Genomic DNA, 22,431 nt, shown 5'->3' with positions numbered 1-22,431 from the left:
CACAATAGTCTTTGAAGATGAAGCAGGGACCTGAAACTTTGTTATGTATAACTGTTTCTTGTATTTACAAAACAAACAAACAAAATAATAAAGAAGGGATGAGAGAGGAAAGGAGGGAGGAAGGGAGGAAGAGAAGAAGAGGGGAAGAAAGAAAAGAGAGAGAGAGAGGGATGGAGGAAGGAAGGGAGAGGGAATGAATCTGCTGTAACTGCTTCAAAATGATGTATTCACTGAAATACTGCATTTACTCTAAAAGCGAAATTAACCCCGCACATGCAGACTGTGAATATAAACTCATTAACCAAAAGCGTTTGATTGAAAGTACACAGGACCTGGCCAAGAGCAACAAAGCTATGCCTTTAGTTGGTTCCTTAGAAGCAGTGCCTGAACTGAGGATTCTGACACAGGCAAGAATCGATGTAAGAGATACAAAAAGAGAGAGTCCTGGCTTCAGTCTCCCATAGGGCCACCTCCACTGTTGGCACCCCCTGAAATTTGTTTGAATCAGGAAACTGCCTCTGTTTGTTTGTTTGTTTGTTTCTTTGTTTTTCTTAAACTAGCTTGCTTTAGCTTGGTCTGGATCTTCCTCAGGGATGGCAGTTCTTATAACAGACTATTATTTCAGAAACAAACAGCTTATTTCTCCTTCTCTGTGACTATTCCAATATACATTTCGGTGGAGGGAGGCGGAAGCACTCATTAGATAGAACTTAATCCTAAATCTTCCCACTACTAGTTGTGTGAGCCTGGAGCAGTCACTTCCAGAGGGAAAGTCAGTTGTGGAGCCAGAGGGAAAGTCAGTTGTGGACTGTTAGCCATCTCTCTACCAGAGGCCCAGAGAGGATAGAGGAAGACAGGACCTTACTTCTTGTCAGGGTCACAGGACAAGAATTAGAGAAATCGGAGTGTCTTGTCGACTTTATCTCCAGAACACTCTGTGTGAACACATCCCCTTCTCCACCCCAACCTCAGCTTTCATCATCCCTCAGCCAACTTCAACATCTTCTACCTGGTCTCCCTGCTCCCACTCTGCTCTTTCTGCCATACAGTCTTTGCAAAGCTTTGAGATGGATCTTTTAAAAACATAAATCTAATAATGTCACTTCCCTGCTTCAAATCTTCCGGTGTCCTCTTAAAATAATATAAAAACTCCTTTGCGGAGTTGCCGTCGTGGCGCAGTGGTTAACGAACCCAACTAGGAACCATGAGATTGTGGGTTCAGTCCCTGGCCTTGCTCAGTGGGTTAAGGATCCGGCGTTGCCGTGAGCTGTGGTGCAGGTTACAGATGCGGCTTGGATCTGGTGTTGCTGTGGCTCTGGTGAAGGCCGGCAGCTACAGCTCCAATTCAACCCCTAGCCTGGGAAGCTCCATATGCCGCTGGAGCGGCCCTAAAAAAGGCAAAAAGACAAAAACAAACAAACAACAAAAACAAAAAAAAAACTCCTTTGCATGGCCTCCCACAATCTGGCCCCCAATGTGGCCTCTGACCTCAATTCATGATACATTATATCCCTTCCTGCTCATCTCACTTCAGCCGCATGGGGTTTTTTCTACTCCTCATACACATTTCTGATGAGGGAAGGAACTTTGCTGTTTCCTCTGCCTAGAATGCTCTTCCCGGAGATCGCACATACCTGGTTCTTTCTGACCACTCAGATCTCAGCTTAAATGTTACATCTCAGAGACATTCTTCTCTGATGACCCCATCTACACAAGTTTCCCATCTACACAAGTTTCCTTCTATCATATCGTGTTGCTTTATTTTCTTAACAGCATTTTTCACAATCTGGCTTCAGGTTTAATTTCTTCATTGACTTTCTCTCTCCACTAGAATGAATGCATTTTCCCTGAGAGCAAGAAACTAGTCTCCCTGTTTCACTACTATATTTTTGGCACCTAGAACAGTGCCTGATACATAATAGGTAGTCAATAAATAATGACTGCATAAATGAACAAATACATTCTGAATGGTTCTCAGCTTTCTTCCTGTATTCAAAATTGACAACGGAAAATAACATTGCTTTTTTGAGTCACAACCTACAGGGAATCATTCAGCAGACAGCACATTTCTTGAGAACAAGGACGATGCCATTGTTCTGTCAAATTGCAGCACAGTGTCTAAAACATAACTGACATTCAATAAAGTGTCACTTGAATTAATACTTCATGGATCCTCCACCTGACATTGTCAAAATATTTTCATGTTATTTTACTGTTCATAAATTTAGTAGAATGCCTCAATATCTAATTTAGAAGTATAATAGCATATAACTTTATAAAGGTATCTCCAGTTAAATTGAGTATTATTTCCCACAAGCCAAGGACTAGAATTAGCAGTACTCCAATTCAACCAATATAAGGGAAAGGAAATTCTCTAATAGAAAGTACAATTCAAGGTGAATTAGGCTACTCTGAGGCACCATGGTTTAGAGAAAAGAGCTTGGCCATCAAATCCCAGTTTGACCACTTAGTAGCTCTGTTACCTTGAATGAATCACTCAACCTCTTTTAGCTTAGATTCTTAATTATTTGTATATTGGAATATCATAGGGTTGTTGTAAGAAACAAAGAAAATTATTTCTGAAAAAGAGCCCAGCAGTTGAATACAAGACCTGAAATCATAAAACTCCTAGATGAAAACATAGGTGGTAAGCTCTTTGACATAGGTCTTGGTGTTGATTTTTTTTTTTAATATGACCACAAAAGCAAAAATAAACAAGTGGGACTACATAAAATTAAAAGTTCTTTACAGTAAAGGAAATAATCAACAAAATGAAAAGGCAATTTACTAAATGGAGAAAATATTTGTAATTCATATATCTGATAAGGGGCTAATATCTAGAATATATAAAAAACACACACAATTCAATAGCAAATAAACAATCTTATTAAAAAATAGGCAGAAGATCTAAGTAGACACTTTTCCAAAGAAAACATACAGATGGCCAACAGGCACATGAAAAGATGTTCAACATCACTAATCATCAGGAAAATGCAAAGCAAAACCACAATGAGATATCACCTCGCAACTCTTAGAATGGCTATTATCAAAAAGATAAGAATTAACAAGTATTAGTGAGGATGCAGAGAAAAAGAGATCCTTGAGCACTGTTGGTGGGAATGTCAAGTGGTGCAGCTACCGTGGAAAATGGTATAGAAGCTCTTCAAACAACTAAAAACAGAACCATACAATCCATCAATTCCACTCCTGGGTATTTACCTGAAGAAAACAAAAACAATAACTTGAAAAGATATATTCATCCCCATGTTCACTGCTATATTATTTACAATAGCCAAGATACAGGAACAACCTAAGTGTCCATTGATGGATAAATGGGTAAAGATATGATACACACACACACACACACACACACACACACACAAACGAAGTATTACTAACCCAGCCATAAAAAAATAAATAAAATTATGCCATTTGTGACAACACGGATGGACCTCAAGGGCATTATGCCGAGTGGAATAAGAGAAAAACAAAGAGTATGTGTTCTTACTTACATTCAGAATCAGAAAATAATAACAGCCAAGCTCATAGACAAAGAGAACAGACTGAGGGTTAACAGAGAGGGTGGTGGTGGTAGAAGAAAGGGGTAAAATGGGTCAAAAGGGTAAAGAAGGAAAAAAGTAAATAGTAATAAAAACTATGTTCGAAGGTAAGAATTTACTGTATCTAAGGTTGTTAATATATTCATGTTTCCAGAACCTCAAAAATAAATAAATAAAACATACACAATAGTATTTTGTATATAAAATATTAAAAGTACTTAAAATGAATATACTAAATCCATTTTATCAATATGGATAAATCACAAAACATCATTGCTAGTTGAAAAAGGCAAACTGTAGAATAACATATATAACACCAGACCATTTTGTCACATACACGGAAACAACACTAAAACAGTATTTGGAAAATCATAATAATGGTAACTTCTAGAAACTGGGGGAAAGAAGTATATGTCACAAATGGGAAGTGGGATAATTGTAGGTAATGTATTAGGTGCTTATTAAGTGTGATATGGTATTTAAGTATTTTACATATATCATTACATTTGATAGGAAGGAAGAAAGGAAGGAAGGGGGAGGGAGGAAGGAAGAGCCTAACACAATGCTTGTCTCTAAAAAATTTTTTTGTGTTCCTTAAAAAGCAATAAATGTCCTATAAGTAAAGTTATTCAAACAAAACTTGGAACAATTTCACCAAGAATAGTCTAGAAAGAGATCAAACATTAGCTAGGCTGTTTTACTAAATGACCCTCAATAAACCAAGAGATTTTATAAGGTCAACCCTCTTATTTTACAAATATGGAACAGAAGTACAGGCAAGCAATACAACTTGCCCAAGATGAAATACAAATTCCTCTTGCTAATCTTCAAGGCAATCTACCAACACACTCCTCCCTCCCCTACCCTTCCGTCCTGTTTGACTCATAACACTTCTTGACATTCTCAAACACACTGCAACAAAAACAGATTCGCTTACCATTTCCAGCACACCTGGCTTGACTGTCCTCTGTGCCTCTGCATAGACTCCCCCCCTCCCACAGCCAATGCTAAGGCAAACTATGTTCCTCCCTTCTTTTATCGCAACACTTAAGGAAAAAAGTTTTTCCTTATTAATGTTCCACATCTCCATCTGACCTCAGTACTCAAGGGCTCTGATGTCGCCCTTTTCTAATTCACAAGGCAAACTGTATGATCTTCTTAATATTTAAAACAGACCAAATCATTCAAAGCTGTGGGCTCCTCTCCACCATACTTAAAAATCTAAACTCTCAAAGGAAAATGACAAAGTTCTGCATGGTTTGGCCCCACCTGCCTCCCTAGCTTCGCCTTAAAAGCATTATCATTTTATTCACCCTAATCTCTCCATCTGTCCTTCTTTACATTCCTCTAATGCTTCCAGTTCCTACACAGACGTGTAAACAAGCTGCTCTTTCTTCTTCAAAGTATCATCTTTCAAGATTCATTATGAATGACATTTTCTCAACCACACACACATTCCACCAATGTATCAGGAGAAGATCCTCTTTGACACTATCCCAAAGCACCTTTTTCTCGCCTGCCTAACATGCCCATTGTTTTAATGATGTATATAAGGGGTAAAGGGATGCCGGAAGCTGCCCCTCCTTCTCTGTTCAGGTGGGCAGAGCAAGTCCCATTGGAGCAGATGTTGTAGAAGTAAGAAACATTTACTTTGATAAATATAGAATGAGTAGGTTTACATAGTGGAAATCTGTGTGGCACCATAAAGGAAAATCTACACAACACTCCTGGTATATACTGCTGGTCTTGGGAAGAGGTAGACCATCACGTTTTCTGGGAAAAAAAAAGAAGACCAAGCCATCTAAACTTTCTCCCAGCAAAGAAATCCGAAGCAGAGTGACTTTGGCTACACTCAATAGAGGGCAAAGACATGGAAAAGCTTAAAAGAAAAATGACTGGAGGAGAAAAACAAACTTGTGAGGAGTTGATCTCAGCGCAACCCAGATCCTAAGGACCCGGGAGGGACAGCTAGTTCCAGACAGTACATGGCCGGAGGCCAATTGTTCTTTGGGTCTTATACTCCAGCACCATGGGTGTGCTCCAGGGAATTGCTGTTGAGCTTCCTGGCTGAAGTTACGGGTGTGAACTAATGTGCCCTCTAATGATGGCATCCAAGAGCAGACCCACCGCAGCCTGGACAGGGACATGCTCCACCAGGGTCTCGAAGAGGCAGTGGACCAGCACTGTCCTTCTGCCTGGACGAGGGCAATCTGCAGCCGCTGCACCATGTGACAGTGAGAGGAGCCAGGGTAATGACCGATCAGACTGGTTACAAGTGTTTACTGTTTATTCACTGTCTCCCTTAGTGGACTGAAAGCTTCATGAAAGAAGCTGGTTTGTCTGTTTGGCTTACTTTCAGGGCTACCAAGTACAGCACAGATGACACCCTGCTCCCCGAGTGTCATCCACATAGGATAAAATGTGAATAGTGCCCCCTAGAGCCATGTAACTGCTCAACACCTACAACCACATGGGTCAGCTCCCCCCACCACACACACCTCCTTCACCACCACATCACTAGAGTGTCAGGCATGAAGCAAGTGCTTAATAAATATTTACTGAATAGTTGTATAAAAAAATGCATGATGGGCTATCCATTTGCACACATTTCTATGATTCTTCCTAGGAACTCTTTGGGTATTTCCCCACACGCAACTAATATGGTATGTCCAGCAGGGACAATTTTAATCTATTTTGAGGCACCGGAAGTCAGAACTGAAAAGAAGATTAGAGTGACAACTACTTTACCTTATTGATGAGGAAAGGGAAAAGCACAAACAGAGTGACTTTCTCCTGTGGTAGAAAAGCCAATTCCAGAACCCACGTCTCTTGCCAGCCCATTTTCTCTATGGCCCTCCACCTGCTCCTTCAATCGCTTTTTCTTGTTCTTCTTATGAAACAGAGGCAGAGGTCACTTAATCACTGACTGCTGCTTGTGCCTTAGGACTTTTGAGGTGGAATGTGTGTTCTGTCTGACCCTGACAAGGTGCTTGGTGGCAGGATGTTATCAGGAAATTTCATAACATCAAGAACACAGTCAGAGTTCCACTTGACTGTCTGGTGAATTCCCCCAAATGCCATCATATCTTTCATAATTTCTCTTTCAGCATTTAACAACATACTTCTTTTGCCAAATTTCCATGAATCACACCAACAGCAGCATATTCTTAACCACAGAAAATGACACATTAAGTATTCAGAAAGAGGGACAAAAAGATCAAATCTACTTTCAGGAAATAAAGGATTAGTGAAAAGTGTATTTTTAAAATTACACGATTTTTATTAGATCAATGACTGCTTAAAATAGATAGGTTTCCAAATCTAACTTAGCCTTGTGTCTTTGTATTACCATTTTTTTTTTTTTTCCTTTTTAGGAAAACTGCAGCATATGGAGATTCCCAGGATAGGGGCTGAATCAGAGCTATAGCTGCCAGCCTATGCCACAGCCACAGCAATGCCAAATCCGAGCCTCGTCTTCGGGCTACACCACAGCTCACGGCAACGCCACTCCTTAACCCACTGAGCGAGCCCAGGGATCAAACCTGTGTCCTCACAGATGCTAGTCAGATTTGTTTTCCACTGAGCCACGACGGGAACTCCTACCAAGATTGTTAAAAATAGTAAAGCTAGGAGTTCTCTTGTGGCCCAGCAAGTTAAGGATCCAGCATTGTCACTACAGCAGCTTGGGTCTCTGTTTGGGGACAGGCTGGATCCCTGGCCTAGGAATTTCCACATGCTGTGAGTACAACCGGAAAAACAAACAAACAAAGAAACAAACAAACAAAAGACGTAAGGCTACTTGGTGTAGAATTTATCCTGTACTCATATTTCATGATTCTTACTTAAACTAATAGCTGATTTCTTTCTTTCTAACAGAATTAAAGTGTGAAAAATCAAGCTTCCTCTTTTACCTCTGCCACTATTTTTCATTTTTAGATTTACGGCCCCTGAACACTTATCATAAAAATCGTCAGGGGTAAAATAATATATAGATTTTGAATAAGTGCCAAGATTATCCACTGATAAGTTCTTCCTATAAATGTTGCCCTAGAGAATGTCTGGAGAGGAAAAATTACACTTTGTGCTATTTGCAGATTACAAATAATAGTAATACTTTATCATGACCTGGTCTAACTGTAAGGTAGTTTACAACTCTGTGTTTCTCACTCTTTGGTCCGATTCAGGCTGGTGTAAACTCAACCCTGGGCTGAGAGTCGGTGGTCGGGATTCTATGAAGCCCCGTATTCCTGATCACTTGTGAGGAGAGGAGAATAACTGAGGCACAGGCTCAACTCTCATGGAGAATGATCTGATGTAGGACAGCAACCACATGCACAATTAATGCGACTCCCACATTTACGTAAGGACAGGTGTGAGCACAGGAAGAAGTCCCTGGCTGGAAAGACGAGGGACACATTCTGGACTAGTGGCAGAGGGCTTCAGAGCTGGAGGTAGTGGTCCCTCCTCCAGGTTTAAGGGAAGGGGGAGATGGGATCCAGCATGTTTTAGATTTAGAGGGTTCACTGGCAGCTGGGAGCGGGGAAAGCATCTCAGAGCTGAGTGAATGCAAGAGAGCGGTGGTGACTACAGTGACAGGGAAGGGGAGGAGGGACAAATTACAACACCTTGTAAAAATTTATGCATTTTTCTTATTTTTTTTCTGAAAACCTACATTCTCTACCACATATTTCCCTCTCCCTCCCACCCCTACCTAGTTAACTAGAATTAATCAAACTGTGAAATATCACCTGTCTCTTTTCTCTACTTTCCTGCAGGAAAAGTCTATCTGAACACAAGAAGTCAACATTATCTTCCAGTAAAATACATCACAGTAGTATTCCTAAGATGAAAGAAAGAGTCAGAATTATATTTACATACATTAACCTTGGTTTTCATTACAATCCTGTGAAATAGACTTGGTAGGTATTTTTATTTCTATTTTACAGGAAAAAACAATAGTTCTCAAAGATAGCAAGTGAATTGTCTAAGGTCACATAATTAATTATGTATGGCACTGGGACCAGACCCCATCTTCTGATTTATGTGCTTAGACATCCAGTCAATAAGCATGTATTGGGCACACCTTGTATGGCTGGTAATGATGATAGTTCCTAGGAAAAGAATAATGCACCAGATGGTTACTGCCCCTGCCCTCAGAAGGTCAATTAACCAATACGTCCAGTAAAGTGTCACTCAGACCAAGACGGAAATGCAAGGTAGAGATGACACCAAGGGCTGGAGCATCCAATCAAGCCTAGGGAGGCTCAAGAAAGGCTCCTCTAACAGAGTGACTGCTAACCTGAGGTCTTAATCAGTCCAAATGGGTGACTGCTCAGCAGCTGGTGCCGAATGACTGAGGGTGAAATGTAAAGGGGGAAAATGGAGACACAGTGTTCTAAGTAAAGACAGCACAGTCCCCAAGAATTTCCTCTTCATAGTGCTGCTTCCCTGTGTGTATGTCCCTCTTATTAAAGAAGTCACATGCTGGGAGTTCCCGTCGTGGCTCAGCAGAGGCTGCAGTTTCCATCCCTGGCCTGGCTCAGTGGGTTAAGGATCCGGAGTTGCTATGAGCTGTGGTGTAGGTCCCAGATGTGGCTTGGATCTGGCGTGCTGTGGCTGTAGCTGTGGTTGACAGCTACAGCTCCAATTTGACCCCTAGCCTGAGACCTCCATATACCGCAAGTGCGGCCCTAAAAACGAAAAAGAAAAAAAAAAGTTACACGGTGTCCAACTGTCATTTCTGTATAAGAATGACTTGCTAAGGTTACTGCAAAATGTTGACAGGTACTCAGGAGACAAGATATAAGAGGAACCCCAAGAAAAAAAAATAGGTCCTTTCTTTGGTTACCTTCTTTATGAACATGGGAATTTTCTAAGGGAAGAGCAGGATTTGAGAAGATAAATAATAATCTCAAGAAGCATAGTGGGGAGTTGCCATTGTTGCTCAGCAGGTTACGGACCTGACATTGTCTATGTGAGGTGCTGGTTCAATCCCTGGCCTGGGTCAGTGGGTTAAGAATCTAGTGTTGCCGCAAGCTTCAGTGCAGGTCTCAGATGTGGCTTGGATCCCTGTTGCTATGGCTGTGGCAAAGGCCCCAGTTACAGCTCTGATTTGTTCCTGGCCCGGGAACTTCCATGGTGGTTGAAATAGAAGCGTCTCACCTCTCAGATAAGGAATTGAGAGAAAATGAAGGAGTCAGAATGTGACATGCTATAGTTGTAGGTCCTAGAGTCATGAGGCATGAATGACATGACTGTGGAACACTGGTGGATTATAAAAATGCTATAGGTATGTAAGGAGTTTGAAGAAGGACCTCCCTGCTGTTTCTCAACAGGGCAAGGCTAGGACTAAAAGCCGAAACATGACACCCAGTATCCCTCACTACCTCTCAGCTCCCCAGACAAACCATCAATCGCTGTCTGTTAAACATGGCTGCACTGCATATTCCTGAGTGTTATTCCCAGAAAAACGATACTATGGAAACTTGCATAATTGAGTTATTGACCTTAATAGCTTTTTCTAAAGAGAAAAGCCAATGAGTCACAATTATTCTACAACTCTAGACCATCTGAATTTCTTCAAATACGATGGCTTAAGAATTGTTTAATTCTTGGCTCTCTATGATAAACTTAAAATTTTTTAAAAATCTGCATTTTTAAGCCTTGATTTATCTCATTAATTTTCAAGTTATATTGGCTTCTAGATATAATATATCATTTAGATAATCTGCCACCTCCCTGTGTATGGCATCTGAAAGCCTGAGTCACTCAGATGTCTCCATTCTTATAAACAAACAAACAAACCAAAACGCAATTGACCACGCAGTCTCCTTCCTAAACTTCTCCTTCTGGTTCATTAAACCATGATTCTCCGAAATAAGTGAACTTGAGCACAACAAGTAGAAAAAGACCTTAGACATCTTTTAGCCCTAATTTTGCACTTTACAGGTAAGAGGATATATAACTTTCCCAGTGTTATTATTAGGACTAGAATTCCTGGCCTCTGTCTAAGCTAAACAAACAAATCAACAACAGGAATGCCCTTGTAGCACAGCCGGTTAAGGATATGGCATTGTCACTGCAGCAGGTTGGGTCACCGATGTGGCGCGGGTTCCATCCTTGGCCCAGGAACTTCCATCTGCTGCTGGAACGGCCAAAACCAAAACCAAATCAACAAGAGCAAAAAAATTAAAACTAAACTCAGAGTCAGATATCTTAAATAGAAATCTGGTTGTAGTACTGGATTGAGTTCTTTGACTGAAGGATGTGGAGAAATAGTGGCAATCTCACAGCATGCAGTTAAATGAAGTAATGTGTGTAAAAATATTTACCGCAATGCATGGAACATAGAGATGTGTAAGAAATGTTTGCCGAAATCAATCACTCCTTAAATCGACCATTTCTAATAGCATTAGTTCTCTATCTTTCCTTCTCTGATTTACCGATTTCTTCCTACGGTCTCCACCCTTAGGTCCTAATTGACCTGTGGAAGCAAGTTGTAACTGATCTCACTTTCCCATTTTCCAGCCCAAATTAATCCACACACTGTAGCCCTACTAATCTTTTTAAAACTCTCTCACCTATTCAAAAACCACAAAAGAGGTTCTACTGCCTCCTGGCCAAAGAACTGAATCCTTATCCCACATTCATCCTAACTACCTCAATCTGGCCCCAGGAATCTTTGCAAACCATTCTTTCCATAGTTCCAAGGTGCATCCTCTGTTCTCATCAGCTGGACATACACGCTCTCAGCGGTAAGGTCAAGAAGCTATGCCATTCCATCTCTTCTTGGAAGTCTACTCTGACAAACTTAGATGGACTTTCTTCCCAGAGCCAAGGGCAATATTAACTACATCCTATCTTATATGTTCTCTAATTATTTCATTCATAAATGTGGGAATGCTTCTCTGAACAGATTATAACTTTCTGATGAATTTTTAAGAAGTATACTTAGTGTCCCTTCCACAGTGCTTAAAATATATTGTAGTAAACTTAAAAAAGTAAAGATGTCCGAATAACCCCAATTCTTCTAAAAAATTATAGATTTTCTCTATCATGTCAATTCACATATTTAATCATTTCCCCTGAAGCAACATCCTGAACATGGCAGAATTTATAGGCAGAGAAAATTAGCAATTAAATAGTACTTTTTAATACTGTAAAATAGCATTACTGCTGTAAAATAATCAGTTGCATATATTTATCACATTAGTATCTTTAAGGAAAATTTCATTTGTCAAAGTATATCAGTGATTCCTTAATTATAAAAAAACAATTCCATCTATATTGCAAAATACCTCCTTGAACTGCAACATCCCTGTTGTTGTCCATGGCTACCGAGCAGGGTATTTGCTGTTTCAGGATTAAGGCTGCTTTAATTCAGTTCCAAAGTTGTAGATGAGAAGCTCTGTTCCTCATACGTTTTCTCTCACCATGTTGACAGTTTTAGATCTACGCTTTTTTTTTTTTTTTTTTTTTACAGTATTAGCCACATTCTGCTAGTTTGGGGAGGGCCAGGTGTATAAAAGTACAAAACGTAGTCTAGCTTCCTCTGAACAGCTCCCTTGAGTTATTCCTGCTTCTGACAATTTGGCTGTCATGTCAAATAACTGGACTATCTGATGAATATAATTCATTAAAAAACATAGTAATAATAAGTCAAACAATTGCTTGCTGAGTCAGCTGGCTGAATCCAACAGAATTTGACGCCTCACATAAATAGCAGCGAAGAACCATAGATCATCTACCATGGTGACATAATTTCCCACTATATTCTCACTTAATTTCACATCTTCTTTTGTATTTTGTAAAGTTTCTGGAGGAAAAAATGTAAAAAAGCTTTTGATTGCGCCATAGATAAACCTCGATTTAAGTATTTACTCATCAGAACTTACAGCAGTTTGGATGTCTCCTTATGATGGCATCTCTTCTCTGCTGTTTTCCAGCAGTGACAATTGAATATTATTAGAGTCATGATGGTCTTCCAAGATAATATATACCCAGGGTCCTTTTAAGTAAGGAGTTTGGATAATTAGATAAGTATGCTATGTCCAATGCAAAAAAAAAAAAAAAAGAAAGAAAAAAGAAAATGCTAATAGGAAATTATCTATTTATCTATCTAGATATTTGGGGGAGCATGGCTTGCAGTGGCTTTTTTTTTTGTCTTTTTAGGGCCGCACATGCAGCATATGTAAGTTCTCAGGCTGGGGTAGAATCAGAGCTGCAGCTGCTGGCCTACACCACAGCCACAGCAACACCAGATCCAAGCTGCATCTGTGACCTACGCCATGGTTTCTGGCAACTCCAGATCCTTAACCCACTGAGCAAGGCCGGGATCAAACCTGCATCCTCATGGATACTAGTCAGGTTCTTAACCAGCTGAGCCACAGAGGGAACTCCTACAGCAGCTTTTTTTCTTTTTTTTTTTTTTAATGTGGGATCTTGGTTCCCAGTCCGGGTATTGAACCCAGGTGACAGCAGTGAAAGTAATAAATCTTAACCACTAGACCAGTAGGAACTCCTTGGGAGTATATATTTTATAGTTAGGAAAAAAGTATAAAAAACAGTCTCTCCAACATTTATACACTGAGAATTCAATTCACTTAGTTCTCTTGTACTCATTCTTATAGTTCCCTAAACTATTAAGAAAGCAGTTTCGCCAGTTTTCTTCCTTTGAGATAATTCCAGCTTTGTACTGTAGATCTTTTTCATGATAATTGGAGCTTTAATTTCAATGGTGCACAAAACAGAAAATAGAACAATTTCCTTTAGTTAAAAAAAAACACGTCTTTTGGAAACCATGGATTTCTTCTTTTTGATATGATCACATGCTGAATTTATTTTGTTTAATGTTTTTGTTAGAAATTAACCAACAAAGTATCTAATTAAATGCTGCAAACCAATAAATATTTTAAGTGCAGATGTTAATTGAAATTAAATAAGTTCCAAATACAGTCTTTCTTAAGAGAATGAGTTTGGTCACCCAGGTTGCAATTTTCCGAAGTTATTTAACATCTTCCTAAGGCCACCATGCTCTGGTATTAGAATCAATGTTTTGAAATAAAAACATACTACATAGTTTCTTTTCTCAAAAAAAAAAAAAAGTGACAGTTGTAAGCCTGATTAACTGTGTGAGTAAGCATTTTATTCATATGATTTACCTTTTTTCTATGACATATAGAGTACTGATATAAAGAGTGCCAGACAACAAACTCAAATATGTAGGACTCAAATGACTCAAATGTGAAAAATTCAGCTACTCTGTTTGCCTTTAACACTACGTTAATTGTCACACTTTAGCGAAGTGCTTATTATTTAGAACTTTTTCCCCTTCTGTTTGGCCACCTACACACCATAGAAATAAATATGGCTAAAATTGGCACTGGTTTTGATGAGCCATGGTGATGACATCAGCCTGAGTTCTAGCTCCTGGAGTGCAGAACTGAGACCATACAGAGATTTGTGGGCAGTGAGGTCCCAACATAACTCTACTTGTCACCACACATTACTGATTGGGAGTCAAGATTTCTGCTCTAAATATACAACACCAGTTTAACACAGGTATTCTGGAATATCTGTGTTGTCAAACACAGGGGAGGGTAGGAGGGAAAAAGGAACTATGGTTCTGTTATAAAATACCAGGGATTTAAAACTACACAAGGTGCACAACAATGTTAATGTACTTAATACCACCTACTGTACACTTGTAAGTGGTCAAAATGGTCAATTTTGTGTTATGTGTATTTTACCACAATTAAAAAAGAAAAACTATACATGGGTGGGTTCTGAAAACTGTACCAGGATTTCAGGAGTTTTCTACAACTGTCTAATAAATTTCCAGGTCCAGTATGTAATCTGTTTTAACCCTGTCACAGTGACCAGATTGCTTTTCTGTGAACATCTATTAAACCAGGCTGCTTGGGGCCAAGAAACAACACATCAGGAATTAGTAAATGGAACTTACACAAAATGTCTAGCTTAGAGTAAGGCAGAGGAAAACCTGGAAAGTACGATAGAAGTACGGGTGTTTGCCTAGGATCATGTGGAAACATCACTTGCTCCTGGGGCTAGGGCCTCTGTGAGGAGGTGGGAAGTGCAGACACCTCTCCTTCCTATCCCAAGATTGGCCTTGCCTTAGCCCTGCGCGATAGCCAAGGACAATCAAAAGCTGGTTAGAGGGGAGTGACCAGGCCTCGGGGCCCACTGGCTGTCAAGCACTTCCTAGAGGTTGCAGCCCGGTTCCAAACGGCTGAGGCTGGCCAAGCGGCAGGATGCGTCTTCACTCTCCTGTCTCCAAGTCAGATACGAGCCTGCAAGCGGGTTGAGCGCCGGCCCGGCTGCTGCGGGGGGACAGCTGCAAGATCGCTGTGCCAGTCTGCGGTAGGTCGCAGGTAAAGCGCTGCTGCAGACTGAAAAATCACTCGACGTGCGAGAGGTATCTGAAGTAAGGAGAAAACCCAGAGCACCGAGTACAGTTGTCATCGCCACACCGCTTCCAGTGCACCCAGGAGAACCTCTGCTTTTGCACAAGCGCTGAAACGATACCTGGGCATTCCCTTACTTTGATTAGAATGCGAGCAACGTTTTGAAATAAGTTGGTCTCCATGTGTGCACCATCAGAGCCTAATGCAATGCCTGGCACCAGAAAGGTGCTCAGAAAGTAAGTAAGGAGCTCAGCTCCACAGCCGCGACCATCATAGCGCGGGCAGGGGCCCTTCCAAAGTTCCGCGGTTGCAAACACAACCCCGCAGGGGCTGCCACTTCCGGAAGTCTCCACAGCCCGCCGGCGCGCACTCCTCCCCTCCTCCAAACTCCCATACTCTGAAACTACCTACCAGCAACGGCGACCAGCAGACAGACAGCACGCACATGATCCCCATGAGCTGGATGGCCGTCTCAGTCGTGATCCGGCCCCACTGGGCGCTGGACTGCGACGCCGTGGCCTTGGCGCGGCAGCGGGACACCAGAGCCTTAATGGTAGCCAGGTTGCAGGCAAAGGTAACAACCAGCGCTGAGAGCCCCAAGAATGAAAAGGCAGAAGCGAAGAAAATGTTGCCCCAGTTGTTCTCGGAGCTAGTCTCGTTGCCCCCTGTCCTGGTGCTAATGAAGCACCACGTCCCGGGCCACTGGATGGTGTACTGGCCCACGCCCAGCACCGGCAACAGGGCGAAGGCGAGCACCGCCAGCCACACGCCAAGCAGCACCGCGCGGGTGGCGCTCGTCTTCATGTGGCTCGAGTACCAGTGCGGTGCCCGGATGGCCAGCGCCCGCTCGACGGCCATGGCACTGGCGATGAAGAGCGAGGAGAGCCCAAAGGCGGTCATGGTCAAGCCGAAAAAGGTGCACAGCCGCCCGGACGGGTCGAGCTGCTCCCAGCGCTGGTGGGACAGGTACAGGACGATGACCACCGGGCTGGTAAGCAGCTGTCCGACCATGTCGGTGAGCGCCAGCCAGCCGATGCACAGCAGGAACGACTTCTTGCGCTTGCTCTCCCGGCGCCGGTAGCTCTGCGACACCAGCAGCATGGCCAGCGCGTTGCCCACGAAGCCAGTGATCAGCATGGTCATCGGGAAGACTACGGACACTGAGCCGCAATCCTCGCTGGACCCCAGGGAGCGCGTGAGGTTGCCCTGCTCCTCAGCGGAGCGCTCGGGCGCCCACATGCCCGAGTAGGAGAGGTTGAGGCGCGTGCAGAAAGGGGCGCCCCCCTGGTCCCGGGTCTCCTTCATGTTGTCCTCGAGGTGAGGAGGGGATGGCGCCCAGAGAGAAGCAACGGGAGCCGGCAGACGGGACGCGGGCGGCGGAGGCTGTCTGTGGCGACCAGGGCTGAGGCTGGGGCTGGGCTGCCCTCCATGATGCGGGGCGCAGCCGCCGCCTTACTTCGCCTCTTCGGAGGCGGCGCCAGGGCTTTTTGGCCGCGCCGCAGCCGCGCCGTCGGCTCCGGGAAGCGTTCAGAGGCCGGGCAAGCCGAGGTGCCCGGGGCCTTGTATAAGCCCGAGGGGGGCGGGGCGCCCGTGAGGTAGGAGGAGGATGCAGCAGCAGCTGCGCGCCTCTCTCCGCTGCAGCGTGACCACGGGTTGGCCGCCGGGGCTGGGAAAACCCTCCGGACGACTCCTCTCGAAATGCCCCAGGTCCTGGCCGGACCCGACGCCCAGCCAGGGCGCTTTGCCCCGCTTGGCGCCTCCTCGGGTTCTCTGCCAGACGAGCGTCGGTGGGCGGCGGAGGCTACGCTACCTCCAGCCTGTTGTCCAGGCGGACCTGAGTCCCCGCCCCCCTCATTCTCCATCCACAGGCACTTGTGCAAGGACCAGATCGTCCTCCCGAAGCTCTTTTGTAACCGGGCAGGTGTATCTCACTTGACCCTGAGCAATGTAAGCAAACCTGTTGCAGAGAGGAGAGTGGACGTTTTTCCTTTACTACCTCGGGACTACTAGCGTGATCGTGAGCAGGCCAAGTTGCTCTGTCCCAGAGGAACACTTGAAACTGTAAACTTAGTACAGGAAAACAAAATAAAATCAGATGGTGGAATTCAAAAATAAAGAAATCCCAACTACCACCCACCACCACCACATTCTTCCCTTCCTAAAAAAAAAAAAAAAAAAAAAAAAAAAAATTCATCTAGGGCAAAAGTGGCTAGAGGCAGGTGGCAGCCATTCACTATCTCATTTATCTCAGCGCATCTAAGATACTGAAATCAAAGTCTGCCTGCCTAAGGAGCTGGAGAGGAACGGGGGAGAAGGGCAGAGGCAAGAGGCAAGCTCTTATAGAGCCTCCCACCATCTTTTTCCAACCCTTGCCCATTCTTATGCAGTTAGGACTAGAAACTGTATTTACATGTATGAAGGCCTTCACCTAATCTTTTGTTAAACCAGTATTTTATGTTTCTACAACCATGTTTTTTTCCCAGACATGGCCCAAGGTCCTGTTAGTATTATTCCTTCTTCTTTTAAGGTGAGGTGACTGAGGTTCCATGAAGTTAAAGGAAGTGCCCAAATCTTTTAGCAATTCTCAGTCTCCATCTTTTTACCTGAAGCACAGTGTTCTTTACATGGATACCATAACCACTCTCAATAGGTGAAAATCAATGTTAAGACCAGCTGTTCTCAAATCTAGGGAGAGCCTGGTTTTTCTGCCTGTTCATCTTGTCCAGGAAATGAAAAGATTTTAAAAACCTATAGACTTAATTTTTCTTCATATTTAAGAAGTTAGACCTAATCATATAGCACTGCAAAGACCATATTCAGACTTCAGCTTGACTTTCAGAGCAAGCCCCAGTCAGTTCGGTTTTTTGTTTTTCCTAGCTTAGTTAATAACCTCATTGAGTGGAAATAAGTGGTGGGAGATGAGAGTGAAATAGGTTCCTCTCCATTCTTTCTTTCTGTGGTATTGTTTTAATTCTGTATGAGAGTAAGGGGGGAAAATCATTATAGGGCTATATAGTTTTTAAAGGAGTAAAGGCAAAAACATAAATTCTATTTTAACAGCATGCATTAATCACATCGCTAATTTCATTTTGTATTTTGCTGTTAAAAATGTTTTGCACTTTTGGTTTTTATTTTCCTTTTAACATTATGTTTCTGATCAGAACAGTAGCTACAAAGGAAGAATGAAGTGGTTTACTTTTAAATCTTCCCCCCCAACTTTTGTCTTATTAGTTTTAATTAATCCCAAACCCATACTTGGGAAATGTTTTCCTAAAATGTCATTTGAGAGGTAAAATAATATTTGATGGTATTCTTAGAAACAAGCTTTATCCAAATAATTGGGATGAAAGTGCATATCAAAATTTAAGGCTATAGCAATAAAATTCTGAGTGCAATTATATATTTTATTTTAAAATTTGACCTTTTAATAGATACAGCCAAGAAAGCAAAGCTGATCTCCAGTTACATCAAAAATTATTCTTTTTAATGAATATTTGACCTCTTTGAAACTTTTGTTTCTTCCATTGCAGTGCACACCATTTAAACTTCATAAGAGTTCAAGCATAAGGACATCTAGTATCGAGGAATTAATGTTAGCTTCTCTTACCTCTACATCAATGGGTTAAATGTATTCATTTCAGATGTTTTGTGTAACACTTTTCCTCCTTTCAGTGTTTTGCTTCATCTTATTCTAACTTGTCTCTTTTGTAGTTACTCACCTTTTTAGTTATGCACCTTGTCAACAAGTAATTTTGGGGGTCTGAGCAGTCCCACAGTAGAATGATGGCAGTTGGATTTTGACTGGCACTTTTTGGTGTTGGACCGGAAATAGTCTGAATTGTGTTGGTCTGAGACACTACCACCCTCTAGTGTCCAAAAAGTTAATAATATGCTGTACAATTTGTAAAGAGCAAATATATGCTTTGCTTAAGGACTTCTGGTATCTTTTGCAACAGTCTAACTCATTAACATGTAACTCTGCCCATTCTGTCTTTGAGTGTCTGTTAATCAATAGACCAGTGAGGATTAGTTATAGGGTCATATAATTGAAAGACCACATATGCAAAAACTTTTAAAGAATGTATTCACTCATTTTATATATATATATATATATATATAAAACACTGAAATTATGCCCCATAAATGGGGGGGCATAATTACAGTTGTACTCCTCTTGTATCTTACATTTTATTTATTTATTTTGTTTTTTCACTCAATGATAACTTTTTAAAATTTATTTTTATTTTTTTATAATGATTTTTTTTCCATTATAGCTAATTTACAGTGTTGTCAATTTTCTGCTGCACAGCAAGGTGACCCAGTTACACATACATGTATACATTCCTTTTTCTCACAGTCATGTTCCATCACAAGTGACCAGACATAGTTCCCAGTGCTATACAGCAGGATCCCATTGTTTATCCATTCCAAAGGCTATAGTTTGCATCTATTAACCCCCAATTCCCAGTCCCTTCTACTCCCCCCCTCCCTCTTGGCAACCAATAGAATACTACTCAGCTATAAAAAAGAACAAAATAATGCCATTTGCAGCAACATGGATGGAATTAGAGACTCTCATACTAAGTCAAGTAAGTCAGAAAGAGAAAGACAAATACCAGGAGTTCCCATTGTGGCTCAGCAGAAATGAATCCAGCTAGTATCCATGAGGATGCGGGTTCAATCCCTGGCCTTGCTCAGTGGGTGAGCAACCCACTGTTGCCATGAGCTCTGGTGTAGGTCACAGATTCAGCTAGTTTCCTGCATTGCCGTGGCTGTGGCTGTGGCTGTGGCTGGCAGCTGCAGTTCTGATTTGACCCTTAGCCTGGGAACTTCCATATGCCACAGGCACAGCCCTAAAAAACAAACAAAAATAAAGAAAATTTTAAAAATAAAGAAAAATACCATATGATTTCCCTTATACCTGGAATCTAGTATAGGGCACAAATGAACCTTTCCACAGAAAAGAAAATCATGGACATGGAGAACAGACTTGTGGTTGTATCTTACATTTTAAAATTCATGATAGATGTCAATATTTAGATAGTGTTGATGGATTTATTCTACTTACTTCTACTGAACTTCTAAGAATTTTAAAATAGACATGGATTAAAAAAAGAGTAATAATTAGTTTCACCCAATCACATCCTTGATTGCTTCAAAATAGTTGCAATTGGAGTTCTCATCATGGATTAGCAGGTTAAGGGTCTGATGTAGTCTCCATGAGGATGTGGGGTTCAATCCTTGGCCTTGCTCAGTGGGTTAAGGATCCGGCATTGCCAAAAGCTGTGGATGTGGCTTGGATCTGGTGTTGCTGTGGCTGCGGCATTAGGCCTCAGTGCATCTCTGATTCAACTCCTAGCCTGGGAACTTCCATATGCCTCAGGTGCAGCTGGAAAAAAAAAAAAAAAAAAAAAAAAAAAGGCTGCAGTTCTACTCCATGGAGCCAACTAATTTCAGCATGTTTTTAGTCATTTATTTGATAAGTATTGAGCACCTACTCTATGTCAGAACTGTTTTAGTCATTAGAGATACAAAAGAAACATACAAAAATCTGATCATGCATGGAGTTTATATTTTGGTGTGGAATTAAAAAAATTTTTTTAACCTGAAATAACTGAAGAAAGAATGCTGATCTTAATAACTTTTGTAACTTGCCACAGAGGAGGGCTTTATAAGAAACCCAATTTTAAAAACAATGTACTGTTTTCATTAAAATATGGAAAATACATACAGTTTTCATGATCAAATAAGATTCATCTCAGGAACCCAATGTAGATATAGCCCTCAAATATGAATGGATATAATTATCATTTCCACAAAATAAAGGAGGTGCTGCACAATGAGTATCTTTCTATTGACTGCCTTTTCTCCAAACTTTTCTTCCTGTTTCTTTACATGTCTAGTCATTTTTAATTGAAAACTAGACATTGAAGTCCATATGCTGTAGTGACTGTAGATTCCAATTTTTTCTTCTGAGGATTATTGATTTGGGGGCTTGTTAGTTAATCAGTTAACATGCCTGGATTCCAATTGCCAACATTCTTTTCCCTCTGATCTGCAGTTTCTCTGCTGTTTTCTTTTTTTTCATGGCTATCCACTTACTCAAGTCAGAAATCCAATAGCCATCCTTGAATCTTCCTTTTCCAGTATCTTCATCTTCCAACCTGACATCCAGTAATATTAATCCTAACTCCAAAGTATATCTCATGTATATTCACTTGTGTCCATCTCCAAAGCTATTACCTGGTTCAGGTCACTACCATCGTTTGCCTCGTCTACTGCAATCACTTTAATTGCCCTGAATTTATCATTTTAAACTATGTTTATTTTAAAATAAGCTAAACAAAATGCTTAAATAGCATTTAGACTGTGTTTTACAAGGTTAATGATATCTTCCATACTTGTCCTTATTTTTGCTACCAAATTAACCATATAAACAGGTTGGGTATATTCTTTTCAGATTTTTCTTTATGCTCATACAAAGATATATCCACTCTAAATACATGGGTTTCTGTTTTTCAGTTTGCCAGCCCTGTATATTATTGGTACTTAAAATATTTACAATCTGAGTGAGATATATTTTGTTAATTGGGATATCTCTAACTGTAAGGTTAAATCCATTTTCACATGTCAATCAACTTCTGATTAATTGATCTTTGTTCATTTTCTATTGGGTTATTATTATGCTGTTCATTTTTTAAGTTTTATTTAAGTATAGTTGATTTACAAGGTGGTGATAACTTCTGCTGTACAATTTGTAGGAGCTCTTTGGTGCTTGTTTTCCTACCATATAATTTCCTATTTTACTTTTTGTATCATGTCCATGACCATATGTAAAAAACTTATTCAGAAAAATGTTCACCTTTTACTTTACGATTTTCAGTATTACTGTTTAAGAATGTTAAGAAAGTTTCTCCTTAATTCCTAGAATTAAGTTATGTTTTGGAAAATATTTTAATATTCATATCTTTAATAAAAAAATTTAAATTTTACTTTTTAGAAAATGGTAAGGTGGAAGTAGCTTTTTTTGATGGCTTATCATATAGATAGCTGTCACCATTTATTAAATATATCATAATCCTGAATTGAAATACCATTTTGTCATATGCTATATTTCTATATAGCCTAGAATCCAGATTTTGCTTCCTATATATCATTCTCCAGTAAGAACCAGGGCTCCCTGGAGAAACGGCTGATTTATGGTTGTAGCAGGGAAAATACAAGGTGACCCTAGAGCATCTTATATTAGCAAAAATTAAAGAAATGTTCAAAAGGAGTTCCAACTACTGTGGCACAGTGGGTTAAAAACCTGATGCAGTGCCTCAAGTCACTGCAGAGGCATGGGTTTGAGCCCAGTTTGGCACAGCGGGTTACAGCATCTGGTGTTGCTGTAGCTGTGGCTTGGATTCAATCCCTGGCCTGGGAACTTCCAAAAACATTTTAAAAGA

General features: G+C 41.1%; 1 protein-coding gene across 6 annotated transcripts in view; it reads right to left on the bottom strand.

The window, feature by feature from the left end:
- PTGER3 (prostaglandin E receptor 3) overlaps nucleotides 1-16,730 on the bottom strand; it is a 201,483-nt gene extending 184,753 nt beyond the window's left edge. For 5 of the 6 annotated variants that reach the window (XM_005656131.3, XM_013988866.2, XM_005656132.3 and 2 more), the window contains exon 1: nucleotides 15,395-16,730. In XM_005656131.3, coding sequence (XP_005656188.2) covers nucleotides 15,395-16,288 — 894 coding nt within the window. In that variant the 5' untranslated portion in view covers nucleotides 16,289-16,730. The remainder of the gene's footprint in view (nucleotides 1-15,394) is intronic. The other variant, NM_213834.1, reaches the window with a different exon arrangement.

The sequence above is a fragment of the Sus scrofa genome, chromosome 6 (assembly GCF_000003025.6).
Source record: "Sus scrofa isolate TJ Tabasco breed Duroc chromosome 6, Sscrofa11.1, whole genome shotgun sequence".
NCBI lineage: Eukaryota > Metazoa > Chordata > Mammalia > Artiodactyla > Suidae > Sus > Sus scrofa.
This window is presented reverse-complemented; position numbering and strand designations above follow the sequence as displayed.